At 40.5% G+C, this 26,658-nt stretch overlaps 1 protein-coding gene and 1 long non-coding RNA gene across 7 annotated transcripts in view; one reads left to right on the top strand and one right to left on the bottom strand.

The window, feature by feature from the left end:
• Nucleotides 1-20,038, top strand: part of LOC149490104 (uncharacterized) — a 36,928-nt gene extending 16,890 nt beyond the window's left edge. For 3 of the 6 annotated variants that reach the window (XM_089714897.1, XM_089714900.1, XM_089714895.1), the window contains exons 3-10: nt 7,791-7,900; nt 7,973-8,181; nt 9,329-9,392; nt 14,778-14,983; nt 16,001-16,168; nt 16,487-16,715; nt 17,014-17,085; nt 18,092-20,038. In XM_089714897.1, coding sequence (XP_089571023.1) covers nt 7,791-7,900; nt 7,973-8,181; nt 9,329-9,392; nt 14,778-14,983; nt 16,001-16,168; nt 16,487-16,715; nt 17,014-17,085; nt 18,092-18,348 — 1,315 coding nt within the window. In that variant the 3' untranslated portion in view covers nt 18,349-20,038. Of the gene's footprint in view, nt 1-7,790; nt 7,901-7,972; nt 8,182-9,328; nt 9,393-14,777; nt 14,984-15,097; nt 15,238-16,000; nt 16,169-16,486; nt 16,716-17,013; nt 17,086-18,091 lie in introns of all 6 variants that reach the window. The other 3 variants (XM_089714896.1, XM_089714898.1, XM_089714899.1) reach the window with 3 other exon arrangements.
• A 2,201-nt stretch (nt 20,039-22,239) lies between these two features.
• LOC149490103 (uncharacterized) lies at nt 22,240-25,927 on the bottom strand. Its single transcript, XR_016318403.1, has 3 exons — nt 25,180-25,927; nt 24,196-24,297; nt 22,240-22,960 (listed from the first exon to the last, which is right to left on the bottom strand). It is a non-coding gene; the product is annotated as an uncharacterized LOC149490103 (long non-coding RNA).
• Between the last annotated feature and the right edge of the window lie 731 nt (nt 25,928-26,658).

Below are 26,658 nucleotides of genomic sequence, written 5' to 3'. Positions count from 1 at the left end.
TCATATTGATTCTTTATAAAATTGCTGCAATTCCTAGTAACTTGGATATAGTATTTTTAATGAAAATATCGTTATACTTGTCTTCTATTTAGTTTATTCTCTTCAAGATTCCGATTCGGTTTTATTGGATGAAAATACCACAAGGTCGAATCTACCGTACCTACTTTTTTGTCTGGTACATATTTTCTTATTCTCAAAGATTTATATAAAACCAACTTAGACAGGACGCTGGTGATAATCATTCCACTGGTTCAATAATAATATTATTATATATACATGCTCATATTATTCTATTTTATACAAAGTTCGATAAATATGCCCATAAGTATACTACATATTTAGTTAGAGCCTTGTTTTGTCAATAGTCTCCACAAACAATATAATATTACTAATTAATACAATACTAACGACCTATTCGTTGTTTGCTCAGTTTAGTGTAGTGTTGCTCTTGGAATAAACAAATTAAGGATTTATCTAACTACCAATCAACTTCCTCAGTTCGAGAGGACAAAGTTGACCTCCAAGTTGACTTACCTACCAATAATATACATACATTGTATAATTATGTCCTTTTATTTTCATAATTGTCTTATCTGGTTTTGTGGTAGATGAATAATCCAGAATAAAGTTTGTTTCTCTGTGGTTTCTACGCAAATTAGGGAAATATTGTTAAGTTCTAAAGGGTTAGGGTTCGTAGGTACTGCGTTCTGACTTTCTGAGACGATGGACAATAATATCGTGATGTAGGTACCTATTTATAGATGGAACCGATACGGTTAACCGCATCTTAATCGCATCCGTTCGTCGCACCGTCCGCATAGTATCGGTGTAGTATCGCAGGGGCAGTAGTTAATGAATTAAGAGCAATTTAGATAGGCAGGAGGGATTCCTTGCGATAAAGCGATACGGCGCAGACGGCGGGTCTGCACTTATCGTGCTTGCACTTTTGGCTCGCAGATAGTGCGTACGCGCTGCAGCGATAAGATTAGCGCAGGCCGCCGCTCTATCGCCTTCTAACGCAGCCCAGCTGATGTCGCGCGCTCCAATGCCATCGGCGCTTCAGCCAGACATCGCTTTGCAGCTGTCCAGTCGGTTCCCATGATACTGAACAGGTGTCGTCGAAGGTGCCAGACTGTAAAGATTTCCAGGGTGAACCACAGTACCTACGTCCAAATAGAGCCGCAGAACTGCGAAGAGCGGAACATGAAAGATTCGAATGCCAAGCTTGGGAAAGGATACAAAGGATTGGAGGTGGGCAGGCAGCAGGCAGCAGGCAGGAGGCAGCGGTTATCGGAGCGCAGGCGCTACGTGCGCGGCGCGCATTCCGCGGCGGCGCACGTGCTCGCGGGTACTTTTCCGTTCTATCTCGCTCTCATTGAGCAATCCTTCGCCACCTTCGGTTACGTTTGCTTCGATTGCATCACTGAAATATTATATTTAGCTGTAACTGCCTTGCATACACCTATAATGCATGTCTATTTCATGTTTTTTGTCACATTCCTTACGCTGCCTGTTCCGTGGTATACCACTTTAGAATCAGGTTGACCCGCTCGCAAAAAATAATAAGTTGTAAAATTAAGATTTTTCAATCACTCTACTCGCTAAGAACGATAAGTTTAAAGCATTAGGTATAGTCAACGTAGGTACCTAATTGAATGAAATCAATTATTAATTTGAGAAAATGATGCGGTTTTGATACAAACCATATAATTTAATTTGTCTACTAAATAACGGTATTGCCGGCTCCGTAATGACTAATGACTATCGAATATATTTTTAATTGTTGAATTTGGCAGATCATTATTTAACTACGCATGTTTGAATTTTGTATAGCACGAAGAATACTGGAATTTTAATGCAATCAAAATTTACAAGAATAAATATTTAGTGACTTACAAGTCAGTATAGATCATTATCCGCTCATGAAAACATTTACCTTCTCTTCTTTTATACATATATTGGGTCTATACATTGGGTGCTCAGTGCTCTATCAGCAGTATCTACTAGGTTTCATTACATGATCGGAATAGTGTAATATATCGGCGGAGTCGGAGTGGCGAGTGGAGGCGGATTGTCCTCCGTCCTCGCGCCTTATCGCAGACGCAATTAGCGCACGCACACAGCCGCAGCGCCGCACACGCACGGGACGCACACGCGAGCAGTGTCCACACCACATGCGCAGTGCGCACTCTGACAATACATAATGTACTTAGGGCCGATTTTTCAATCCCGAGATAAACAGTCTAATAACTACCCCTCGAATAGATTTATTCAATTATTTATCTAACTCATAACGGCTCGCCTATTTTTCAATCGTGATTTATTTGATGAATAACTATCTGACCAAATATTTCCATATTGGCAGCTCTGCTCTCGGAGTGGCGAAACAAACATATTAAATTAGTCAGGTTAGAGCGGGATAGAGTCAACTCTTGCAATTTGTCAACAACCGTCATTGAGACTCACGTCAGGAGTGCATTTTAAGTTTGCCTTGTATTGCTCTTGTCTTCTATGATTGTTGATTGTTGTTTTGATTCGAGTAAAGAGTTTGGTTAAATTTGTGTTTCAATTTAAATATTTTACGATGGAAACGACATACTTAAAGGCATCGTTCGGCAAATTTTCAATGGCATGGTCATCAGTAGGTACTATCAAAAACATCAATTTCAATATGATTTTAATTGATAATAATTATATAGAAAGAGGTTTAATTGTTAATAATTCTACGCTCTATGTTATGACATACGAAAATATCCCAAATTTGACTCAAACGCCTAACCGTCGAATAGCGCGCTATCTGGCCGTTGGAGCGGCAAATAGATTTATTCCTCAAATAACTTAGTTATTCGATAGATAAGTCCTATTCGTCTATTGAAAAATTGAATATTTTGTTAACTGAAGAATAAAGTCTATCTAGCTGTTTATCTGGGCATTGAAAAATCGGCCCTTAGTCGTTAGGCCGAACATTACGTCAAGCGAATTATATCTAGTACTTTATTATATTCATTTAATAGGTCGCACTTTCACTTTCACTACTTTCACTTTCCGGTGACCGGTCGTGGTGGAAAACCCTGAGGGAGGCCTTTGTCCAGCAGTGGACGTCCCACGGCTGAAACGACGACGACGACTTTCAAAATCTTCTTGTATTATAGCGTTACAAACAATAAACATCGTCTATTGAGACCTAAATAGAGCTCCCCATCCAGTCGTCAATCATTCTTCAAGTCCTGAATTAATTATAATTATAAATCTTCCATTCCTTACACACAGTTTTAACTTAAGTAGAAGAAGGAAGATATACCTAATTGTAATAAATAATAATTTCCCCATTACGTTACTGTTATCTTATCATCTGCAGACTGCAAGTCTCACAGTGCTGTAGCCAAGTCGTAGCCTTGCACAAGCAGCGGCAACCGGCGGCAACCGGCAACCCCCCGCGCCGGTGATTCATGTCCGCCCCAAATTGTTCCTCAAGAATGTGCCATTTTGGACGCATTGTCAAATACTTAATGACACATACGTTAAGTTAAAAACCGATCAGTCTAAATATTTTCTAATTTAGTTCGCAAGTTAGTTCAATGCATATTTGTATAAGAATATAATTGTACATTTTGTAGACCTATTATTTAGAAGAGCAAATCCACTGATTGGTGTTTAGAAGCAAGGATAGGCGATAGTTAGGCTTTACGCGTTAAGTAAACAAGAACCCGAGCCGAGCTAACCTATCTTGACTAGGAATTAGGTAGGTACCGTAAAGGTTTTTATATTATTATGTAGATATGTATTAAAAAATAAAAGAGCTTTATGATCTCGTTTCGGAACTAGGTGAGAGTTCGGGACTGCAAACAAGATTGTTTGAGTTTGTGAGCATTAATTTATAGCAAGCATTCTAAGTAGTTGAGCAAACGACCCTTGAGATCGGAGCGCAAACAGCGCGGCTGGCGGGGCCGCGAGCCCGGGGCGGCCCGGAGAGGAAACGGGAAGGACGGAAAAAGTCGCTTGTTTGCGCGCCGCGAAACAATGTGTGTTTGTCGATCTCTCGCTCGGAAATTAACCAAACTAATGTGAGAAACTAATATCGAAATAAATACTGCAAACAAGAGCCCTTCGTATTTATAGACTACAGGCCCGTGTTGAAAAAATTATGGGTCATTTGACCCACCAGGTGACCTATCTAGAATGATATAAGAGCATAAAATAATAAGATTCAGCACTATGACGTCACTAATTGTAAGCTGTCCACCTGAGTGCAGATGAGAATTCGAAAGTTGAGGTAGAGATTTTCTCCCCTTGTCTCCATGATTTTTGTACGGCGTTGCGGAATAATTGATTAAAAGTAGTATAGAAATAGTATGACACAGATGCCGTACAAAAATGGTGGTCCACAAAGTCGGAATTTATTTTTATTTTTCGACAGTTGCCGGGGTAAATTTGGTCATTTGATTTATTTTCTAGATAGGTCACCTGGTGGGTCAAATGACCCATAATTTTTTCAACACGGGCCTGTAGTCTATTACCCGTGGGCCGTGATCGTTTTATTTTCAATAGTTTAACGAGGCTTTTGTCATAAACAAATCCCATCAATCAACACCATAATGTCATTTGTGTTATTGCAAATAAGTAAGTATTATTTACGTTTATGAAATAGAATTAAATTAAGATTCTTAACTGCAGTTCCCAAAAATATTAGGTACACATTTAGGTATCTATACAGATATGTCATATTATGAGTCATAAATCGATCTACTTAATGATTATATTATTTTAACGGCATAACAATACTCAATAGTCTCATTACCTATTGAACAACATTCGGAATAATTTTCCTTGTTTTAATTATTGAAGCCACAAATAAACTATAATTGGAGGAAAATATATTTATTTAGAAAACAACCAACATTAACTTAATGATGTGGAAATATATTTTGCCACATGACAGCGGAACAAATATATTTATTGGGATTAATTACTAAACAATAAACATTATTACATATTTGAAGAATGAAGTGTTTGTTTGTTATTAATATAATCATAATCAAAGATAGAGTCGACAATAAAGGATAAAAACGAGCATTTATAAAGGCGCTCGGGCCGCAGGTGAGGCGCTAGCGTGTTTGCGGAGCGCGCTCTAACGCGCCATTTTACACGTCCCGAGCCCTCGCCTCTTCCCAAATTTGTACTGTTTATTTTTTGTCGTGTGGAGTGACGACTTAAGTGTCTCGAAATGACTTATTTGTATAGGCTCTCAGGAAAGGGATTAAGCTTCGACTGCGCAAATATCGCTCGTCCCGCCACTTTACAATTTTTTACATACGTTTTGAACTTGTTTTGAATGCATAATATTATGAATTATCTTCTACGAGTCGTTTGTCATTCATTCGAATTCACTATCGACGTTTAGGTACGTTTAGTAGACACGAGTTTTGATGACGGGCGGAAATATGAGAAGCAATAACGATGACGTTTGCGTTTAAATCTCGCTAACTGGAACCCCCGGCTAGGTCTTTAGGGATTGGGAACACCGGAGCAGTTCTGTGAACGGGTTGAGCTGTGGAGCACACGTGCGGCCGGCGGGCGGTCAGGCGCGGCGCACGTGCGGCCAGCAGCCGCGCGCTGCGGGCGCGACGAGCTGCCGACCGGACGGCCACATCTTACACACGACATCACATATGCGGGTCCCTTAATTGCAACCACGTGCCAACAACTTTGCCTTGTAAGACACGACGATTAACATTTCAACGTCGGTGTGTGACATTTCGGTGGCACTCGCAAGTGTGTATAATGTATATTAATAATATTTAATTCGTTTTCCTTATGTGACATTCGATATCGAAAGACCTAATATTTTCTCTTCTCGAACCTATGAAGTTAATAGCTACTCGGCATAAATAGCATGCGGCTCACAGTCGGCCGCGTTACCTCGGGTTGAATGTAGCGATAAAGGTGTGTGTAAACAATAGAAGTGAACGCTCTCGGCAGTAGGGCAGTGTGGCTGAACATTATTACATCCGTGTTCTCGCGTTACACGACGCAGGCTCCGTCCCCGCGCGGAGGGCCGTCCGCCGCTCGCCGCCCGGGGGCTCCGGCTATGGCGCGCGCCTTTTGCGACCGCGGTCACTTAGCCTTCTACGGCAGCAATCAATCAGGAAGTACAAGACGGACGAGACGATTCACGATTATGTCATCAGCTGTTTTGATAGCAATTATAGTTCGTGATGATCCGTCCAAAGTAAACAAAGGATGGAAGTTGATTGTTCCAGACGATGGCATCAAAGTTAATGAAATGGGAATAAGCATAAAATAAGCGAAAAGTAGCAAGTTTGAACGGCAAAACAGTCGCAGTAATGCATGCAAGGAGGTCGAGGCTCAGGTGGTATTGCATCGACCGCGGGATGCGGGGTGCGGGGGGGAGGGCGCGCGATAAGTCTCCCGAAGACGTTCCGAGCCATTAGCCGCGCCCCACTTGCGCCGACTGCTGTGAAATATGCGAAACTAATTGCGCACTAAACATTACTACGAGTACGGCTCCGTGCACGATGCAATATTCACATCTACCTAGTCCTACTCGACAGCCGACTTGTAGTTTCTAGCTGTTATAGGTTTAGCCACGACTTCCAGAAGATCGTTAAAACTCCTTTTTGACTAAATATATCGAGATTCGATATCCCGCTAAAGTGGGTGTCTGAACCCGAGTACCTTACTAAGTAGGTACCTACAATATGGCAATTAAAAACAATCAATTGACGTAATAGGTTAAGTAGAAACAAGTTTAAGAATTATAATAATGTTTTTGAGAAACAAGTAAGCAATAAGTAAATGTGAGCGTTATCAGATCGATGAACATTATAAATGCTTCTTATGTTAATTCCAGTCGAAAACATTTGTGAATTATTGTTTCCGCCATTTCCAAACTTAACATTTCAAATTAGCCATATCGATATCGTTTAATTGAATAAAAGTGTAAATATGTAATGTATGTGTAAGTAATAATATGTTAGTATGAGGTTTTTAGTAGTTTGTCGATTTTAATTCAAATGATAGAAAAGTAACCCTAGGTTATTTCACATAATATGCAGAACATTAATCATCATCTTATGCAGTATTGTTTAAAATGCAAGTAGAGAGATGGTGCGTTCCTTCGCAGACTGCACTGGTGACCAGTCACCCAGGCTGCAGGCACAGCCCCGCACTGTGACTCACGCTGACGCACCACTCACCATTCGTCCTGATAATAGTTTCGCTAATTTTATTTCTGTCCAAAGTTCAGCACTTGTCAAATATTATTTATTTTATTTATTATTTACCTAACATAATAAGCTTTGCATTTTTTTGCAATTGGTAGAGTATTTACACTAAAATTAATTATATGGTAGGTAAACTATATGTATTTTCGTCCGCTCCCTTGTTTGCACTTTAATCTATCTTTCATCAACGAAGGAACGATCCTTTTCGGGACAGGAATTCTGTCTGTCTCAGCTTTTACAGGTATCTGTAGACCCATACTGCCCATACACATCATAATCATCATTACTTAATTTAACTAATTGATGATTATGATGAAATTGGGTATACAGTATACACTATACAGATACCTGATATACTTAATACAGTTTTCCATTTATAATATCATTATTTAAAATATAGGGACTGTAAGGAAAGGTGCCTCACCTACCGTATGTTATTTCTTATTTATTAATAATATTATAAGGTATCTCAAGTACAGTCAAATTTTGCGATTAAGATTTAAGAGGAATATTATATTCTAAAGTGCCTTCTGTATTGTCTGTCAGCGGCGGCGGAGAGGGCGGGCAGCAGTACGCGCGCTGCTACGCGGCCGGCTCGCCCTACTTCGGCAACGGCGCCGACCTCACGCAGCCGCAGATCTGGACCACTAACACAGGTAGCGTATTCTTCTTTCTTCTGGCGTTTGGCCGCCATCATCGTGTTATTTACCGTGTTTCTGGTCTTGCAGGAGGATCGCCCAGCTACTGCGGCAGCGGGTCGGGCGCCGTGCTGAGCGAGTACCCGGAGAGCGAGGGCGAGGGCGGTGCGGGGGGCGGGGGCGCAGGGAGCGCGGGGGGCGGCGCGCTGCCGGCCTTCAGCGCGCGCTTCGGCGGGCCCTTCGCCGCCTCCGCGCGGCCCTCTCCCGCGCCCTCCGCCGCCTCCGCCTACGCGCAACCAGTAAGACCCTTCACATATTATCTGTTATACACACTAACTAGGTATACACTATACGCGCTCTTATACATAAGCAGACTTTGACAGATAGGCAACTGTCTACGGTGTTACGACGACCCTCTGCAGATACAGCCTACACGTTTTGTGAGGGATGTTAGTGGTGTGTGAAAGTTCATGTAGAGGTACATTTCGTTAACGTTTTTATCCACAATGTATAGGAGTACACAAATAGGGCAGTTGTGAAATTAAGCACATACTCTGTCGTTCGTCTGTTTTCAAATTACCCGGAATCAGGTTATCTGCGGGTTTTGAAAGCGCCGCACGTGCTCACTGTTGCTGTCCACCACCATCCGTCAATATTGCGACACTTGATACTCGCTTTTAATTATATGGAAAAGTTTAATGAACATACAACTACGTCACTTATCAATTGAAATTACTTAGTAGGTACATAGTTTCAACAAAAAGTAAAAACATCCAGTGGCATAGCATAGAGCAGTGTTTACGGATTAGTAGGTATCTAAACATAGGCCTTTATAAATAAGAATGTTGTAGGTATAACGTTCTAACACAGTCGCTATACTCTAGTTTTATGGGTACAAAATGTTTTTGGACAAATCATATCCAGTAAAATTCCAAAAATGAATGCCCAAACCGTGCAAAATACCTCATAGCTAAGTAAGAATGAAAGTTGCAACAAATTTATCAGAACTTTCAAAGAATAGATAAGCGTAATAGCCCAAAAGCTCGAACTGATAGCAGCGCCAACAATAGCCAATGGGTACCTCGTCACCCGGGCTCGGGCCGAGCTCCGGCCTGACTCACCCGACAGCTCACTTGTCTACATTCTGCTCATTTCCTTCACTAATGGTAATGGTACTTATCATACATTTCAGAGGTTACCTGTGTTAGCTCCTTTAATGTGTGCTAACAATATTATTAGACATCCGTGTTAAGTTCAATACAATTAAATTGAGAGAATTAAAGTGAGATGCAATTAAAATATTTTTTATATACGTTATAGGTCAGAGTCACAGTAAGAAATCTTTGCATGGGATTCTGCGTTGTTCCTAGTTTAGTTTATTGTTTGAGAAGTATTTATGTCTATACTTCAGCCAGTAGATACAAATATTCGCTCGATGCATTACAGGAGCTATGGCGCGTGGACTGCAGCTACCGGCCGCAGCTGTCCGCCGCTGCCAGCCTCTCAGCCAGTGAGTACTTCCTCTTATTAAACCTACTTTGAATTATTAACATGAGCCTTTCAATTTAGCAAAACCAACTATAATATTTTTCCAATAAGAGTACTACCAGTACCTATACCTTGAAAAATATAGAATTTTTTTTTTCGATCCTTGATAAAATTGAGATGTAAGTATGTAATTATTAGACATGCTATTTAGCATGTCGCTATAAATAGTTAATATCGTTAACATGTCGAGTTTGTCATTAGTTAATGGCTTTATCTAATATCATATTGATGAGATTCCGATTAGATGGGCACGAAGACGATTCGTTTTATTGGGATTTGATGATCGACCTAAAATTGTTACGTAAACTAGGTATACAAAATTTATAGGTTTATTAAACAGCTACATCTAAATTTTATCTTAGCAGATCAATTTCCATAACTTTGAAATTATTTATAAATATGTATTGATTACCGTCACAATATGATAAGTGCAAAGAAACAATAGTTAGCAGTAAAGCATGTTTGTCGCCGAGTCGTAAAGCGGTGCGCGATCGGCGCGACCCGGCGCGGTGGAGTTTGCTCTCTGATTCACGGCTTGCTCTCGATCCATTGTTCTGAGCTCTTTATTTAACATGTACTAAGTACTTATAAGTCGTCATTATTATTTTTAAAGTTTCAAAGTTTTTAAATATTAATCGAATTATAGGTAGCAATTAAAGCAGCGTTTCCGATATATTTATCTCGTCATCTAAATCTAAAATATTATGTCGAAACATTTCTTCAGTCCGCGTATACATATCCAATATTATCTATGCTCATCGCTTCAACAATCCAGTGAGGACAAAAAGCAAGTATCGGTTATCGACGCGATGATGTGTTTATCCGTTATCGGCGGTAGCGTAAAATTTCACAGCGTTATCTCGATATATTGAGATGCTCGTAACAATGTTCGGTGAAGGATGCTGCGGATGATAACGCGTAGGGTTGACTCCGGTTCGAAAAAAATAAAAGCGATAAAACAAATAAACATGTCAATTTTTTTCCGACTGTTTTGACGGTTTTATCTTTCGTAAACAGTATTAGAAAAAGAAATGGTTATTGTATTTAACTTTACAATAATGTTGTACACTTTCAAATTTAAATGTATTTAGTTGGAATAAGTATCTACTGACAACCCTGAGATAATTGTGAAGTCGGAGCTATTATTTTTGGCCGGGGTCAATCGCGATAGCCCCAAGAGTCGAACGATATTTTTATTAGGATAGTCGATCTGCGCCAGATAACTAGCGGGGCGGGCGAGATGGGGGGCGCGGTGTGCGGGCGAGCGGGAGGGGGAGGGGGGGGAGACTCGCAACACTTATCACCCGGCCTCTTAAACCGTCATCCGTCTTCGAAAATCGAAAGTGGATATAGTTTTGTGGCCCATAAAACATTAATAGCCTTTCTTTGAAATATTACCTACGCGGGTTATTGCACAAAAACTGTTTTACGGTTGATCATCGGAAAGCAAAAAACGCGTAGTTTACACTTTGTTTTGCCGTAAAATGTGTATTATTAGTCATTTATCAATGTTTACTACCGTCACTTAGTGCAATAGGTAAAATAATAACTGCACATCGTATTGAAAATGTGTCACGAAGTTCAATTATTTAAATTCCAATATTATAGAATTTCTCAAATAATGAATCGTACTCGAATGCGCGACTATAATTGAAAAATAAAAGAGTTTTATCGAAGCGCACGGATCATACGTGTCCATTACGAAAACATACATAGGCGCGATAATACAATAACAATATCTGTGGGTCGCTCGCGGTGTGTTTGCGCAGGCCGTCCGCCGGCCGCGGCGCTGCGCCCGCTCGAGGCGAAGACAAAAAATGTCTTTCCGATGAAGTCCTTTGACCATTAAAATCGCATTCCGTAAATGGTATCGGATAAGGCACGCGCCGCAAACAGGCCGCGAGCCAACAAGCCATGTGTGCCCATCGCCATACGAGTGTCTTTTGTGATTCATTTGTTCTTTACACTTGGGTGTTGTCATTTAAAATATTAAATAAAGTTTAATCGATATGTCTTCTTGTTTGATAATATAAATTATAAATGGTACACAATCATTAAATTAAACAATGAATTAACGTGTAACGATCAAGTAACATGAATAAACAAAAGCCCTGCAGAGTAGTGAATGAAGTGAGGCGAGACGCTCACGGTGTCGCATTCTGTAGGTAGCTCCGGGGTCACGTAGTCCGTGTAATGTACTACACATGTGCAATTACTTATAATGTATTAGTGTATCGTTTCTGACATATTTCAGCGTTCCGTCAGTACATACTTTATTTAAGTACCTAACATTTTAACTCCACCGCGACCGTCGTGTTCGTGCAAATGTGTATTGTCTTTGCGGGATGCGGGATCCAAGCTAGTTCAGAGTAAGGTACGGTTACAGTTGTACCGCCGGCCGCAAGCTAGTTAATGGTGGCGAGCGTGGCATTGCGTTAATAATTATTGTTCGAGATGTTAGAGCACAGACTAATAATAATATACTACGTATAGTTAGAGCCTAGGCCCTAGAGGCATAGAGTATATTATATTGTATGGTAGAGGTGCGTGGTGCACACCGCACGGCGCGGCCGCGGCGTAAGGCGGGAGCTAATGGGTCGGCGACACTTCCGCAGCCTTATCGCGGAGAGAGCACGCGCAGGACCGTTGACACACTTGCGTGCGCGCCCGATGCTTACGTCACTTTTACATTTCTTTTGTTTTACCTACCAAGTGCCAACCATTCGCTTTACCTATGATAGGAATTTATGTTTGCCAAAATATGATAAGATAGGTTTTAGTTTTGATGGTTCTGACTTCTGAGAAAGGTGACTCGTAAGTCGTAACTTCAGAAGATGGCATATATTTGTAAATTAAGTGCTTAGCTTCTGTATTGATAAATCGGTATTTTGTTATTAATTATTCGAAATAAGGTACTTACAACATATCTAAGTGTACAGTGTATCATTTGGGTTCCTATCTAAGAACTATATGATGAGAAACGAAGTCATTGAAATTTCGGTCGTTTGTCGTCACCCCGGCCCCGTTACAAACAATTTATTTTCTGTTTTTCAATGTATTAGTTTAACTGCTAGAGTACTGATGTCACTACAAAACTCGTACTCAACATTAGTGTAACGATAATGAGTGTTTAACCGCGTCGCGCGATAAGGCGAGCGAGTGACGCCGCTCGCCGCACATGGCCGGCTCCGCTTACACCAAAATAATTAGTTTTACATCAAACAGACGACTGCAATGATGCAGTCGTCTGTTAAAACGGCCGGGACTGACCGTTATTGCTCGGATATTTAGATAACTAATTGGGTTTTGAAATATATTTTAGGCATTTGGATATAATTATATTATACCTACGTAGGTACTTTATGTTTGCTTTTTACTATATTTAGTAACTATAAATTCAACGTTCATCATTTACTCAACCACCATTGTTAACAAACGGATAAAATTACGATAATCGTAGATTTTACGTCATCTCCCATGTAGGTGAATTACGTCCACCTGCCTATAAATCTTAGTGCCAATTTATGAATAGGTAGTATTATAGCTAGCTAGATATACAGTTTGGAGCACAATTTCCGTTGTTGCGCGGATTGTTTACAATCCCATGGCCAGTTCCGAGAAGCATCTGGCAGTCACAGCATCTACACATAACACAACACGAGTAGGTACTCTCGGAACATGGCCGTAAGCCGACACCAGAATGTGACGCCGCTCGACTGCCGAGTGGCGACTGCCTTGCCAACGTAATCGGATAAACGGTATTTAACGGACTTTCTGTGCTATGTACGTACTTTTCATTCTTTACTTCATGTTTCACATTTTAATTCTCAACACATTTCTAACGATGTCAAGTTTTATCTAATTTTAAACACAAAATAAGGCACAATACAACGGATGGGGACCTTTTATGGACTCTTTTTTACCAAAAATTTGTTTGTTCGTAACGTACTTAAATATGTTTTACCAATACTTCTAGAACCTAAATTTCAGATATTCCGGATGACGGGTAATTGCAATAGGTAGTGTTAACTAATATGAATGCTGTTACCATCAAACCCGTTAATTTTTATACAATACCTTCATGATACTCTCAATAAAACGATGCTCTGAAGAATTCACAATTTTCCGAATTACCCCACATTCGGAATTCCCCTAATGCACTATAATAAACTTTCTGATTCGAATAGAGAGAAATCAAGATGTTGTTAACTTAATTTAAATATTGTTGTTTTAAATTGCTTACTTTCCTATTATATAAGATAGTTATTAGTTGCATTTCATATCGTCGGTGTTGAATGGACGTAACTTATTAAAACAATAGACGCGAGGTTCGCTTCGTCAGCAAAATACACTTCCGCAGCACATTGTACCCGCGACAATGACGACAATGACCTGACATTGAATTTATTTTCATTTGTTATTTTTTTCTTTTAATTGAAACATAAATAAACTATCATTTTCAATATGACGTTTACTACCTAGTACGTAGATATGTTTTAATCTAAGTTCTTTTTGAAGTGAAAACTTCTTTAACGGCGTTGGGTATATAAAATCTTAAACTCGCGTCAGGACACGTGGCCTCAAAAAGCGTAAGACGGATGTTTTTTTTTGAGTCTTTTACTTGAAATTTAAGTTAATAAGTAAAGCATTTTTGAAGTTCAAGGCTAAAAAAATACTATTCTTAAACACTTGTGAAAGTTTACACGCATTGTTAATACATGAAGCTTTTGGATATTATGTTCAACCTCTACCTATTTATAACAGAAGATAAATTCCACCTGGAAACATACATTTGAGTAAAAGCTTGTAAATGCATTAAGCAGTAGCGTGCTCAGAACATCGGTTCGTGCAAATGTGTCCGGCGAGCAAGCTGCGCGGCGTGGTGCGGTGCGGCGATTCGTGACCCGCGGGCTGTACGCCATGAATGGAGCACGCGCGGCCTTGCCGTGGGACACACACACACTCACACATACACACACACACACACACAGGCCATTGTCAAGGCCCGGTTCGACGACACATACATAAACAATCGCGATTTCTGCTGATCGAGCGCTCTTTTACAATATGTTTGCATAGGTCGCTGTATACCTACCGACAATCCGTTTGCAAATATTTTGCAAACTTGCGACAAGACAGTCATTAACTATGGACATGCTTGAGAATAATCGCACTACAGAATATTATTAAGATGGCTTTCCTTTATTTACTTGTAATGTTATTGTATAATAATATATTATTGTACACCGAGAGCGAGTCGCCGCGGCGACCGCTCGGCGGGTAGCCTGACGCTCGGCGGAGCGCGGCGCGAGGCGGGCGAGGTGCGAGCTAATGTTGTGTTGCGCAGTCGACATGGCGGAGTTTTTCACGGAGGGGCGCGAGTGCGTGAACTGCGGCGCCATCCACACGCCGCTGTGGCGGCGCGATGGCACCGGCCACTACCTGTGCAACGCATGCGGCCTGTACAACAAGATGAACGGCATGAACCGGCCGCTGAAGCAGCCGCGGCGGCTGGTACGTCAGCGGCACGCGGCGCCCCCTGCCGCCCCCGACGTACGCAGCTCTCCGCTCGACTAACGCCCCGCCCCGCCCCTCCCTCCCTCGCCCGCGTGAAATCCGCGCCCGCCGAGCGTCCTGTCGTGTCGTTGACACTTGTGTTGGTTGCAGTGGCCGAGGGTGCGCCGCCGGGCGCGGATTTCTACAAGGGCTTCCTGTTTAACGGCGTCGGAGCCGCGCTGTCCGCCCCCGCGCCGCACTGCGCGCCCGCGCTGCCCGGCACCACCCCCGACTACAAACAGAAGAAAGGGGTACGTGCGCCCCGCGCTCCGAGCCGTTCCTCCTGTGCCGGAGGGACTCATGGGTCTTCCGGAACTACGAGAGGGTCGGCGGCCGTGAATCCCGAACCCTCTATACTTTCTGTCCTCTTCCGATACACCTACCTTCCGCGCCTGTCCGTTTTCACAATATCAAACGAAACATTCATCCCCAACGATACTTCTATACTATCCTCTCCTGTGTATCCCGAGTCCCACCCGCTCAACTAACTATTTCACCGCTTATAAGTTTCCAAGTTATCAGCATGTCGGTAACTCATCCGAATCATTTGACGTCGACCATCAATTTCGGAATCGATATTAATTAGTGAATATATATAACGCAATTAAATTTCAGCAATACAATGAATCATTGCGATCTTTAGTCATATATCGGTCATAAGTAACCGTTCATGAAATTTTTGGTCACGAATTATCTTCATAGACTTCATAACATTTCCATTACGCTTTTATTTCTAACTCACCTCATTCTGCCCGCGCGAGGACACACCCGACCGTGCACAGCTTAGTACATCACATAAATGAAACAGTCCAAAGTAAAAAATTAAATTTATTCAAGTCGAATTGAAGCTAGTCTAAATCTCCGTTTAATAAAATTGTTTTTGTGGTGTTTTCAACGAATTTAATTTGAATCAATCATATTTTGAAATGAAAAAAAAAAAAGTTTCCAAAAAGTCGTTGCACGGTGTGGTCCCTGCGCGCGCAAGTCCCCGCTGACCGACCGCTCGCCCCACAGATGGGCACGAACAAGCGGCACGGCGTGTCGTGCAGCAACTGCCAGACGACCACCACGTCGCTCTGGCGCCGCAACTCGCACGGCGAGAACGTGTGCAACGCGTGCGGCCTCTACTACAAGCTGCACAACATCAACCGCCCCATTGCCATGAAGAAGGATTCCATACAGGTGCGTCCAACGGGAATTTACTGCTATTTACCATTTTGCGAGCACTCTATTCGGTTTCACTATAACGCGAATTGTATTCCGACACTAAAGAGCTCTTCGGTCTTTTCTATCTGATTGTTTTCCAATTTTAACTTAAATTATTGTTGTTACCTAGAATAGTTGGCTTCCCAGAATGGAGCAATAATAAAATAACAGCATCTCTAAATTTTATCAAAAAACTTGTTAGTTAAAAGTATCAAGAATGTAATATGCAAATAACAATACAACGATGTCATCCATATTTATTCAATATCGATAATTTAAAAACGATATTTCCAGACGCGAAAAAGAAAACCGAAGAACAGTCAGAAGTCTGACCGGAGTCTGAGCAAGAGCATCGCGCACGCGGCGGCGCACACCTCGCTGTCGGCGCTCTCCGCTCACTCCGCTCACTCCGCTCACTCCGCTCACTCCGCTCACACCGCTCACAGTGCTCACACCGCGCACGCCGCGCGCTCCGCTCACACGCCGCACTCCATGGCTTCAACAGTTAAAGTGGAGAATGCATGTGAGTAGATTGAATACATTTTGTTGGATATCCGATCTCTTTCTTTGTGTTGAAACAGAAGGATTCATTATATAGTTCGATTCTGTAAGAGGATGTTTGTGTAGTCTGTAATATAGGCATCTGTGGTGGGCATAGACATTGATTAAGCAAATACTAAAGCAGTCCTGAGATCATAGATACAGCTTCTTGTTCGATGGTCAAGTTGACGAATATCATTTGTCAATGTCAATATGACGTATCAGTGTCAATGTTGACATTAAAACTCACACTTTCCTAAGCATAATAATTCCAACTGTAGGGTTGAACGTGACCAGCCAGATTTCTTCTGTGATTCATCAGCAAGGGCTAAAGGAAGGGAGGGAGGTGAAAGGTACGGCCACTGCACTCTTCGCTTTAGCCGCTAAACCTGACTTCGCTCGAATCTAATATTAATTTGCCAGAATTAACGCTTATGTAATAGACTAGTGACTGCACACTTTTTAGCAAATCGAATGAGCAAATAACAATAACAAGTCGCTTAAACATCATCATCAACATCATAACACAGTCTTACCACAAAAATCTTTAGACAGGGTTTAACTTTAAGAGGAGGCTCCCTAAATTTTATGTGAATTTGCATTAATATTCTGAAACAGTCACACATACAATAAAAATGGAACTTTAGTACATACATATATGATTTATTCGGTCTTTTTCTTTCCATGTACAAGACAGTTACGTAATTGTAACATTTTCGCTCGATTCATTTTTTATTAAAAAATTATGCCTTTTTTTGAGGATTATTACCTTTTTTTTTTTAAATTTACTTGGATAAAGTCTAAACCTAAAATAAATGTTAAGAGAATATAGTTTACTATCCAATCCCAAGATATTTTTTCTCTAGAGTCTAGATCAATTATTACACTTTATTATGGCTGTGTTAGTGTCGAGCACCGTAGCGGTCTAAACGGTCTCTCAGTGCCAGAAATTATGTTAGGGAGCCTCCTCTTAAGCGCGGGTTCTCTGGTTTGTTTTGTCGTATTTCACATAGACAACTATTAAAGTGACAGATCCCGTCTTTAAAGTTGACTGTGTTGAAATTGTTTTGTGGTAGGACCAAATTTGTTTTAATGATTTCGGTAGGAGTATCTAAAATTAAAACGTTAGACAATATTTGAAATCGAATAGTAAGTAATCTACGATGTTGATGTCGAGGTTGTATAGGTACTATGATGTGGATTGTGGATCATAATGCGTCTGCAATGAATAAATTTCCACTTTCGAATATGATGACCCGAAAAATTATGAAAAGCGTGTGCTTTTTGACTGCGAAATCCGTGTTTACACATAACGTTCGTTGGCAGTTCTTGTAATGTAGGTATCGCTTGTCGTTCTAGTGGAGACGTCCCCGGGCGCGGGCTCGGGCTCGGAGCGGGCGCTGTCGCTGAACTACTACCTGCCGCCGGGCGCGCCCGTCAAGCTGGAGGAGCCGCCGCCGGCGCACGCGCACGGGCACGCGCACCCGCACGGCCACGCGCACGCGCACTACGCCGCGCACTCGCACGCGCACTCGCACAAGGAGTTCTACGAGGACGGCGTGTACGCGCACGCGCCCGACGCCGACCGCCCCACGGTCGTGTCGCTCGGCAGCTGAGCCGCCCCCCTCGCCCCCGCACCGCCGCACACCCCCGCCCCGCGACGAACAAACCGGAATCTCCGCGGCCGCTCGCGGTCTCATAAGAATCTCACTCGTTAATATGGTAGTGTAAGTGTCCTCACCGCCTGGCACCTTCTCGTGTTCGTCGTTATTCGTAAGTCTCTAGTAGTAATATCTAGTTTCTCCTTGTAACCGAATGTAGATGGATGAGCACGAATGCGCTGCCAGCTGGTGGATAGCTTAAGAGTCGCTAGTAGACCAAATGGAGCGGTCGCGCGCCCAAATTCGTTGTGCACTTTCGTTGTGTTGACACGCGGCGCGCGACTCGCCCGACCTATATAATAATAATAATTCGCTACGCGATCCGTCGCTAGCGGCAGATAAATAATTAATTATTAGGTACGAGATGTTGTCTAGTTAAGTTATAAATTCGTGTTAAATCTAGATATTTTACGAGCTAGTACCGCGTTTCCTGTTACCAAATGTTCGAGACATATTTGAGACTGCAAAACATTCCTAAGATGAATTCCTTATTGTAAGTTATCGGTAATATTATAGTTTAGAGGCCGTTTCGATAATCGTTCGCTAGATATAGTAGACCGCTGCGCCGCAGCGAGCTCCATGACTTCATAGAGCATTCCGCGAATTTACTATTTAAGGCCCTGTACAATTTTATATTCATATTTATAATTACTGAATAATTTAAGGAAAAGAAAGAACGAGCTCAATTTACATTATGTACTAAGGTAATTTAGCGACACAGATCTATTAGTACACTGTTTTCGTGTTTCTACAATACTAGTACTATTTGACAGTCACATAGCAACATTGACTGTCTGTTTTGAATAAGTATGTTTGTTAAATGCGAGAACTATTACTAAGCAAATAATAATTAGTGTGATTGCACTTGATATTACTATAATAAATCGTATTTATCACAGACCAAAGTTATACAGGATTATATTTTAATCGTATAATCAATTTATTGATATATTTAAACTTTATTTATATTAAATAATTGGCATCTCATTTCGTTATATGGCATAATAATGATGATGTATATAATGAAGCATTGTGTTCTAGACTTATATATAGAACTGTATTGTATTTGAATTAAATTCTAACACAGCTCATTTATATTAACAGAACCGGAGAGAGTAAAGTCACTCCAAACGTGTCGCATAACCGTCAGAATGTGAGCAGCGTCAGCTCGGCTCAGGAGCGTTCAATAACAGTATACTTAATATATTTTTGTGGTTTTAGACCTTTGAGTTACGTAGCTTTCATTTGTCGGAGTTCGTCTGTCACACGTCCACACCTGTGGATGCCGCTGTATCGCTTAATCTAAATGAGCCGTGCCATCTCGCACACTAAACTGTGTCCAGTGCTAATGCGACAAGATCTTTGAACCTCTCTAATATTTACAGACCGAATTAGAAGATATAATATTTATTAGAGTATGTCCTATTATAAAGTTTATATTGAACGACAAGTTATAGATTTATAGAGTTAGCTATGTTGTACATCGGGTTCCCGACGTTGTGTCGCGGACCCGAGGTGGATACTTTTGTATCGACGTCGGTTTGACTTCGACTTGTGTCAGAGGCGGAGACTTGCCTATATTTTTGTACATATTATTATATAAGCGATAAAGTACACTTTTAATAAATGAAATTATCAAATACAATGTGTTTTATTTCTTAAACTAAACCAGTGCATACATTTTTAAGATTTAATTATTGTAATGACTAATGTAACTAATGGATAATGATCCATTTTTACCCATGAGTTCTATCTCTTCTATCTAACTCCAATAAAAATGTAGCCAACATTGTTCCCCTTGAAATTGATATTATTATTATTGATATTATAAGAAAAAATTCTTGAATGAATTTTTTCTTCTTTATAAATTTATATTGTTCCCCTTTTATGGCTCGATTCAATGCGAAGCATGAGTGCTTTACGATCGAAACATATTTTGTTTTGCCTTGGTTCCGCAACTACTTAATTAATTACACGATTACCACGTAGTATCCTTAATCTGCACATCATTTTATAAATAACTAGCTGCTCCGCGCGGTTTCACCCCCGTGGCTCCACTCCTGTTGGTCGTAGCGTGATGATATATAGCCTTCCTCGATAAATGAGCTATCTAACAATGAAATAATTTTTCAAATCGGACCAGTAGGTACCTAGTTCCCGAGATTAGCGCGTTCAAACTTCAAACAAACAAACTCTTCAGTTTTATAATATTAGTATTTAATGGAGATTAATACTATTAACTGGTAAAAATTGATTCAAGAAAATTACCCGGAAAGAATTAATGTAGAGATAGATAAAATAAAATTCCCGTAAATCAACACTTGTTTTCGGTTGAAACACGATACCTTGTGTAAATGGCATTATTTTTTATTATAGCTGTATACGTACGAATTACGATACGGAGATTGGTATTGAAAATGGTGATATTATTTAGCATCGTTTAATAGTTATGATAAAGAAAAAGCGGCGTCACTCGCTCGCGCTCGGGTTACATACTAAAAAATATAACAGCCTGTATTACCTAATTGTTTTTGTCTAATGAACAAATTCTGGGAAGTAATAACATACGACAATCTTACGGATAAGGCTATAATTAAAAAAATTGTACCTGTTACCTCTACCACAGATTAATAGTTATTCTTATTACGTAACCTCTACCTAATTTGAAGTGTAATGTCCAAGGAGATCCAATGAGTATGTACCTACATAATGTCCAAATGCCCAAAATGGATACCTAATGAATAAACATAAGTACCTACGAAGAATTCCAACAAATACCCGCGGCCCCATCATTAAAGCGGCTCGACGGAACACAGTGGGGTTTTAGTCGGTAAGAATCCGACATAACCCACGGCTCCTTCCCCGGGGGCCGTGGGTATCTTTGGAAGATTTCCCCACTATAAAAAAAAAAAAAAAAAAAAAAAAGGAACCTCAACGCAGAGTTTTTTGTTCTTAAGGCGTTACCCGGCAATTTCGACTATATGTTCAACCTCTATAAAGTCTGGTACAACATAAAGCACAATACCGAAAAAAATATATAAAATAGGATGGTCGCGAGGACTTTTTTCCAAAGTTAATAGATTTCTAGAAAAAAAATGTGCCGTGGTCATCGATTTTTCCGCAAATACTCTATAAACTTCGTAGCCTGCTGACTTAGAGCTCTGAAAATTTTATGTTTAATAAATTATCAGTTACACAACAGTCCCTGACGAGGATTTTTTGTTTCACTGATTAGTATCTTTTTAAATACAAAATGCGAGGAAAAAAGAAGGTGCAGGGGGAGAGGTTTGAGATCCGTCAAGTATCCTCAAGGTTATTAGCGCATGTAAAAGCCTTAAACAGTAAACTAGGTTTCAGCTAGCGGCTTCGCTAGAGTGGACTAGCAAATCTGGTATTTATGGATTTACCAAGAAGAGGCAGTGTTATAGTCAGTACGATATTTTTTACGAATAGATGTGTATATTGTATAACCATTGTAATTGGGATTATAAAAAATTTATTACATTGCAATTAGTCTTTTTTAACATTTAATGTAGGAATGGTCTAGAGTCTGGACTATAGAATGAAGTGTATGTTTTGTCGGCCTTCTTAGAATAACCTCCTGAACAGATAAAAGGGATATAAGTAGGTAAGGTCTTATGGGGAATATTTTATTATATACTAGCGGTCCGTCCCGGCTTCGCCCGTGGTATGAGGCACGATATTTCGCAATAAAATGTAGCCTATGTTCTTTCTCAGGGTCTAAAGATTATCTGTGCCAAATTTCATCAAAATCGGTCCAGTAGTTTATGCGTGAAAACCATACATACATACATACAAACCTTTCCTCTTTATAATATTAGTATAGATTGGTAACTAAAAGCTAGCCGCCCCGGCTTCGCCCGTGGTACATATTTCGCAATAAAAAGTAGCCTATGTCCTTTCCCGGGTATCAAAATATCTCCATACCAAATTTCATGAAAATTGGTTCAGTAGTTTAGGCGTGATTGAGTAACAGACAGACAGAGTTACTTTCGCATTTAAATAATATTATATTAGTATGGATTTATACATAGAAAGATTTACCAAATTAACAAATACAGAGATGATAAATTTTAAAATTGATGTTTGGGGCTTTTCCTAAGGCTAAAATCTTTAATTAAAGCACAATAATCCAACGAATGAGCTACGTCATTTTCGATTGAAAGAATAGCAAGGGCTGAAAGCCGATCTTGTGTCATTGAATTCCTCAAATATGTTTTAATAATTTTAAGCCTCGAAAAACTCCTTACAGCAGACGCAACTGTCACAGGTGTGGTGGCAATAATTCTCAGGACTATTTCGATAGTGGGGTAAACTTCAGTTAATTTGTTTTCTATTATGTATTTCAGCACCGAGATAATATCGTCGTTTCCTTCATACACACGCATGAACATACTCAGTACATGCACACATTTTCATTTTTTTTAAATTTGCTTGGGTGGGTTGTTGCGCGAGGCCCCTGCAAGAGCGAGGCCCCGGGCGATTGCCCCGTTCGCCACCCCCTAAGGCCGCCGCTGGGTCCAGCAGATTTGTGTGAAGGAGTAGCCTGTAACAAATAAACATACAAACTTTGGCCTTTAATATTAGTAGCATTTTAGGTACAACGTACACGAGTGGTGGGTAATAAAACTACCTACCTACTCAATACGATTTTGTTATTATAATTTGACATCGTCTGAGAAGAAATCGCCGATTATGTTTTAAATTCATATTTTGCAGAGGAAACATACATAAATAATTAAATTTTCCTCGACTTCTCATTACAATAATTACCTAATAGATACTAATTAATTTTAGAATTATCAATAAACCTCTAGGAAACTAGTTTATCATTTTTTTGCCCATACAATACCTAGTTAGTATAATATTTTGACTTTTGAGATTATATGTTTTGTCAAGGCTCAAGTTGATCAAATCTGAATAAATTTTAAATTAAGTGATACCTATAACCTAATGTCTTCTGTGCACTTCCAATTTTAAGTATTATGGAAAATATCAAAGTATTTTGAGGATGTACCGATCTTTAGCGAATTTAGTATTTTAAGTGTCAATTCATACTAATAACTTCAAAGAGGGTTGCATTCAATATCATATTTTGTACATACCTACTTGATACTTGTAATGTGTAACTAACGTTTTTGTAAAAGTGTGTATAGGGTAGGCAATATTCCAATTAAATAATTAAAACTGAAAATTTCAAATTTTCGGGAATAACGGACCTTTGAAGGGCTAATTAATAAGGGGAATAAAGCTAATTAAGTTTTCAACAATTTCCTAACCGATCTCTACACCTTAGTTGATATAAGGTGTAGAGATCGGTTAGGAAATTGTTGAAAACTTAATTAGCTTTATTTGTGTAGGAAATGTTAGTTGTCAGAAACGCATACTTTTTGTCTTTTAGAGCAAAAAGTGAAAAAAGTCCTAAATTTTCGCAGCTTTAGCTTTTGCCTTACGCGTCGTGCGCAGCGAGCACAACTTTTTCGAAGTTGCATATTGGGATTTACATCACCCTAACAGATCCAAACAATATACCAAAAATGCAGCACAACATCATGCTTTGCGAATTACATGTTAATTTACACCGGCCTATAATTATGAAGACATTGTGAGATTTACTTTTATTTGAACTACAATAGTCATACGTTTTATTAACATATCAATAGTAAATAACTTTTATATCCCTTTAGTGACTTACCTACTTTCAAACGTGTACCTATATCTTATACATATGTGTGTAAAAATAAATTAGAAAAAGTCATGTAACATCTTAGACGGACATACCTGCAGCTGCATAAGTATAATCTGTTTAGTGGCCGTCGGCCGCGTAAAGTTTGAACATTCAGACCACAGAACATCAGACAATGTTTGTAGGTTGGTTTGTAGCTACAAATGTAAAATAATAAGTTCTGTAGTGGTGAATTCATTAGAGATTATGGTGAATTTGTTAGCTGTTTATTATTTTGGCAGATATTTAAATACATATGAGAATTGTATTCTTCTACAACTTTTAAGTATATAATTTCGTAGAGCCTTCTAATTAATTACAGAATTACTCGAATTTATATTTTTGGTTTTATGGCATTGCGCGAAAGGATGCGGGTTCGAGTCCCGCCTCGTGATGAATTTTTTCTATTCTTTATAAATTTATATTTACAGAATTACCTACTCGCTGGTTCTCCTTTGTAGAGATTGCCAACATAACCGGTGGTCAATATTAGTTTTATTCTAGCTAGCTGTGCCGCGCGGTTTCACCCGCATGGCTCCGCTCCTGTTGGTCTTAGCGTGATGGGCTATCTAACACAGAAAGAATTTTTCAAATCGGACATGTAGGTAGTTCCTGAGATTAGCGCGTTAAAACAAACAAACAAACAATCTCAAACTACTACTGAAGTATAGATTTTGATGATTCAATAGCGCTTCTTAACGAAGTCTAAGTTGAAAAAAGGAAATGTTTCAGTTTGAACATCATTTCTCAATAAGTATTGTAAAGAATATCACCAAGATTTGTTCAAGTTTTGTAGTATAGCCTAGGTAAACTACTTACTTGATTTATTAATTAAGGGCGAACCAAAGTCCGTCAGAAACAAAATACCTAAGTGACGGAATATCATAACTTAGTACAGATATTATAGGTATAGTACCTACCTACTGTAAAAAGACTTAGGTAAATGGCACAATTAATTATTATTGCTCTCTATTGTAACATCTGCATCGCAATTAGCAATACGTAGGTAGGTAAGTATAGGTATGTCTCATAAATCATACCTACTCATCGCAGGTACCTGACACGGAAAATGGAATTTATTGTTGTGTGATAGAATAGCTGTATCCAGTGGGTAAGTACTTAGGCTCTTGTGAGCTGAAACGTGGTGCGGACGTGCGCAGCGCCTGTAGCGGTGGCGCGGGGCGGCGCGGGGAGGGGAGGGCCTGAAACAATATGGCGGCTTATCAGCGTCGCCCCCCGCCCGCGAGCCCGCGCCCCGCACACACCTGCACCCGCTTTATTAGCTTTTCTCGGAAAATATTCGACGAAAAAAACAACTGATAACATCGTGATGAGGTCGAGCGGCGCCCATCAATAATCCGTGGACGTATTGAGCCGTTATCAGATCGGCGGGATTACCGCCTCCCCCGGCCCCCGCCGCGCACAACACAACACATACACACACTCGCGCGCGGCTTCGCTTGCGCCGCGGAGAGGAGCTCTCCAGGCGGCATCTCGCAGCGGTGTAGTGGGTAATGAAGATACGCGCTCTCGTAATCAAATCTGTGAACCTTCTATCTGATAATTACTCCATATCGGGGATAGGTATCGTGATATCTCAGCTGCCGCAGATAGAGCGGGCGCGGGCGTAGGGCACGGGGCGCGGAGTGCGGGGGCGCGGGGGCGCGGGCCGACGCCGTTCCCGACAAATATTTGCTCTAGCCGGCGCTGTTTGCTCCGCTTATCGCTCACACCCAGAGCGCAACAACCAGGACACTGTGACGTCACCGCGCCGGCCGCAGCCCGCGCCGCCTGCCGCAGGACGCGCGGGCCCAGCGGCGAGCCGAGCACTACAGCTGGTGGACTAGATAATGTATCTGTTAGATACGATTATCAAATCTCTAAGATAACCGCCACATTAGCGCCTAGTTAAGATAAACGAGATAACGTTTTGCATATCTAAGACAACCTGTTCGCTGGGGGTGAGGTCGTTGCACCCGCGACTCGTAGTACATAGATACTCCCCTGTGTTCTAACGCTGCAGCTGATCATAACATACAAAACCTGTTTGCTATTGCGTGAGTACTTAAATCTGTTACCCTAAAGTGTTCCAAATATTCTTCTCGTTTCCTGTTCAATTATTTGCGTGTAAGCAGGAATGTTACATCGAATGTTTACCCCATGAATTGTACTGAAATGTTGCCAAATATACTCTCACAGTGTGTGCCCCCCTCCCCCCACACACATAGAGGCCACACGATTGCAACACCATTTAACTGTGTCACTGAATACCTTCAGTGTTGACACAGTGAAGTACAAAGTGCGTAGATACTTTCATAGAAACATATTTCGATCGCGTAGCCGTAGGGTGTGGCTTAGCGGTTTTTATAGTCTAATATTGTATCATATCCGATGTAGAGATAAAAATAATATTACGATTTATGAGTCATATGTATGAAAAAATTAGAGAAAGATATTTAGGTAATTATTATTCTAATAGAACTCGAGCTCATAATTATTGAGAAATAAATAAATATGAA

This window comes from Colias philodice, chromosome 3, assembly GCF_061535455.1.
Source record: "Colias philodice isolate Cphi_HAF_F1 chromosome 3, ilColPhil1 Martin Lab GWU primary, whole genome shotgun sequence".
Lineage (NCBI taxonomy): Eukaryota > Metazoa > Arthropoda > Insecta > Lepidoptera > Pieridae > Colias > Colias philodice.
The sequence above is the reverse complement of the archived record's forward strand: the minus strand, read 5'-3'. Positions and strand labels throughout refer to the sequence as shown.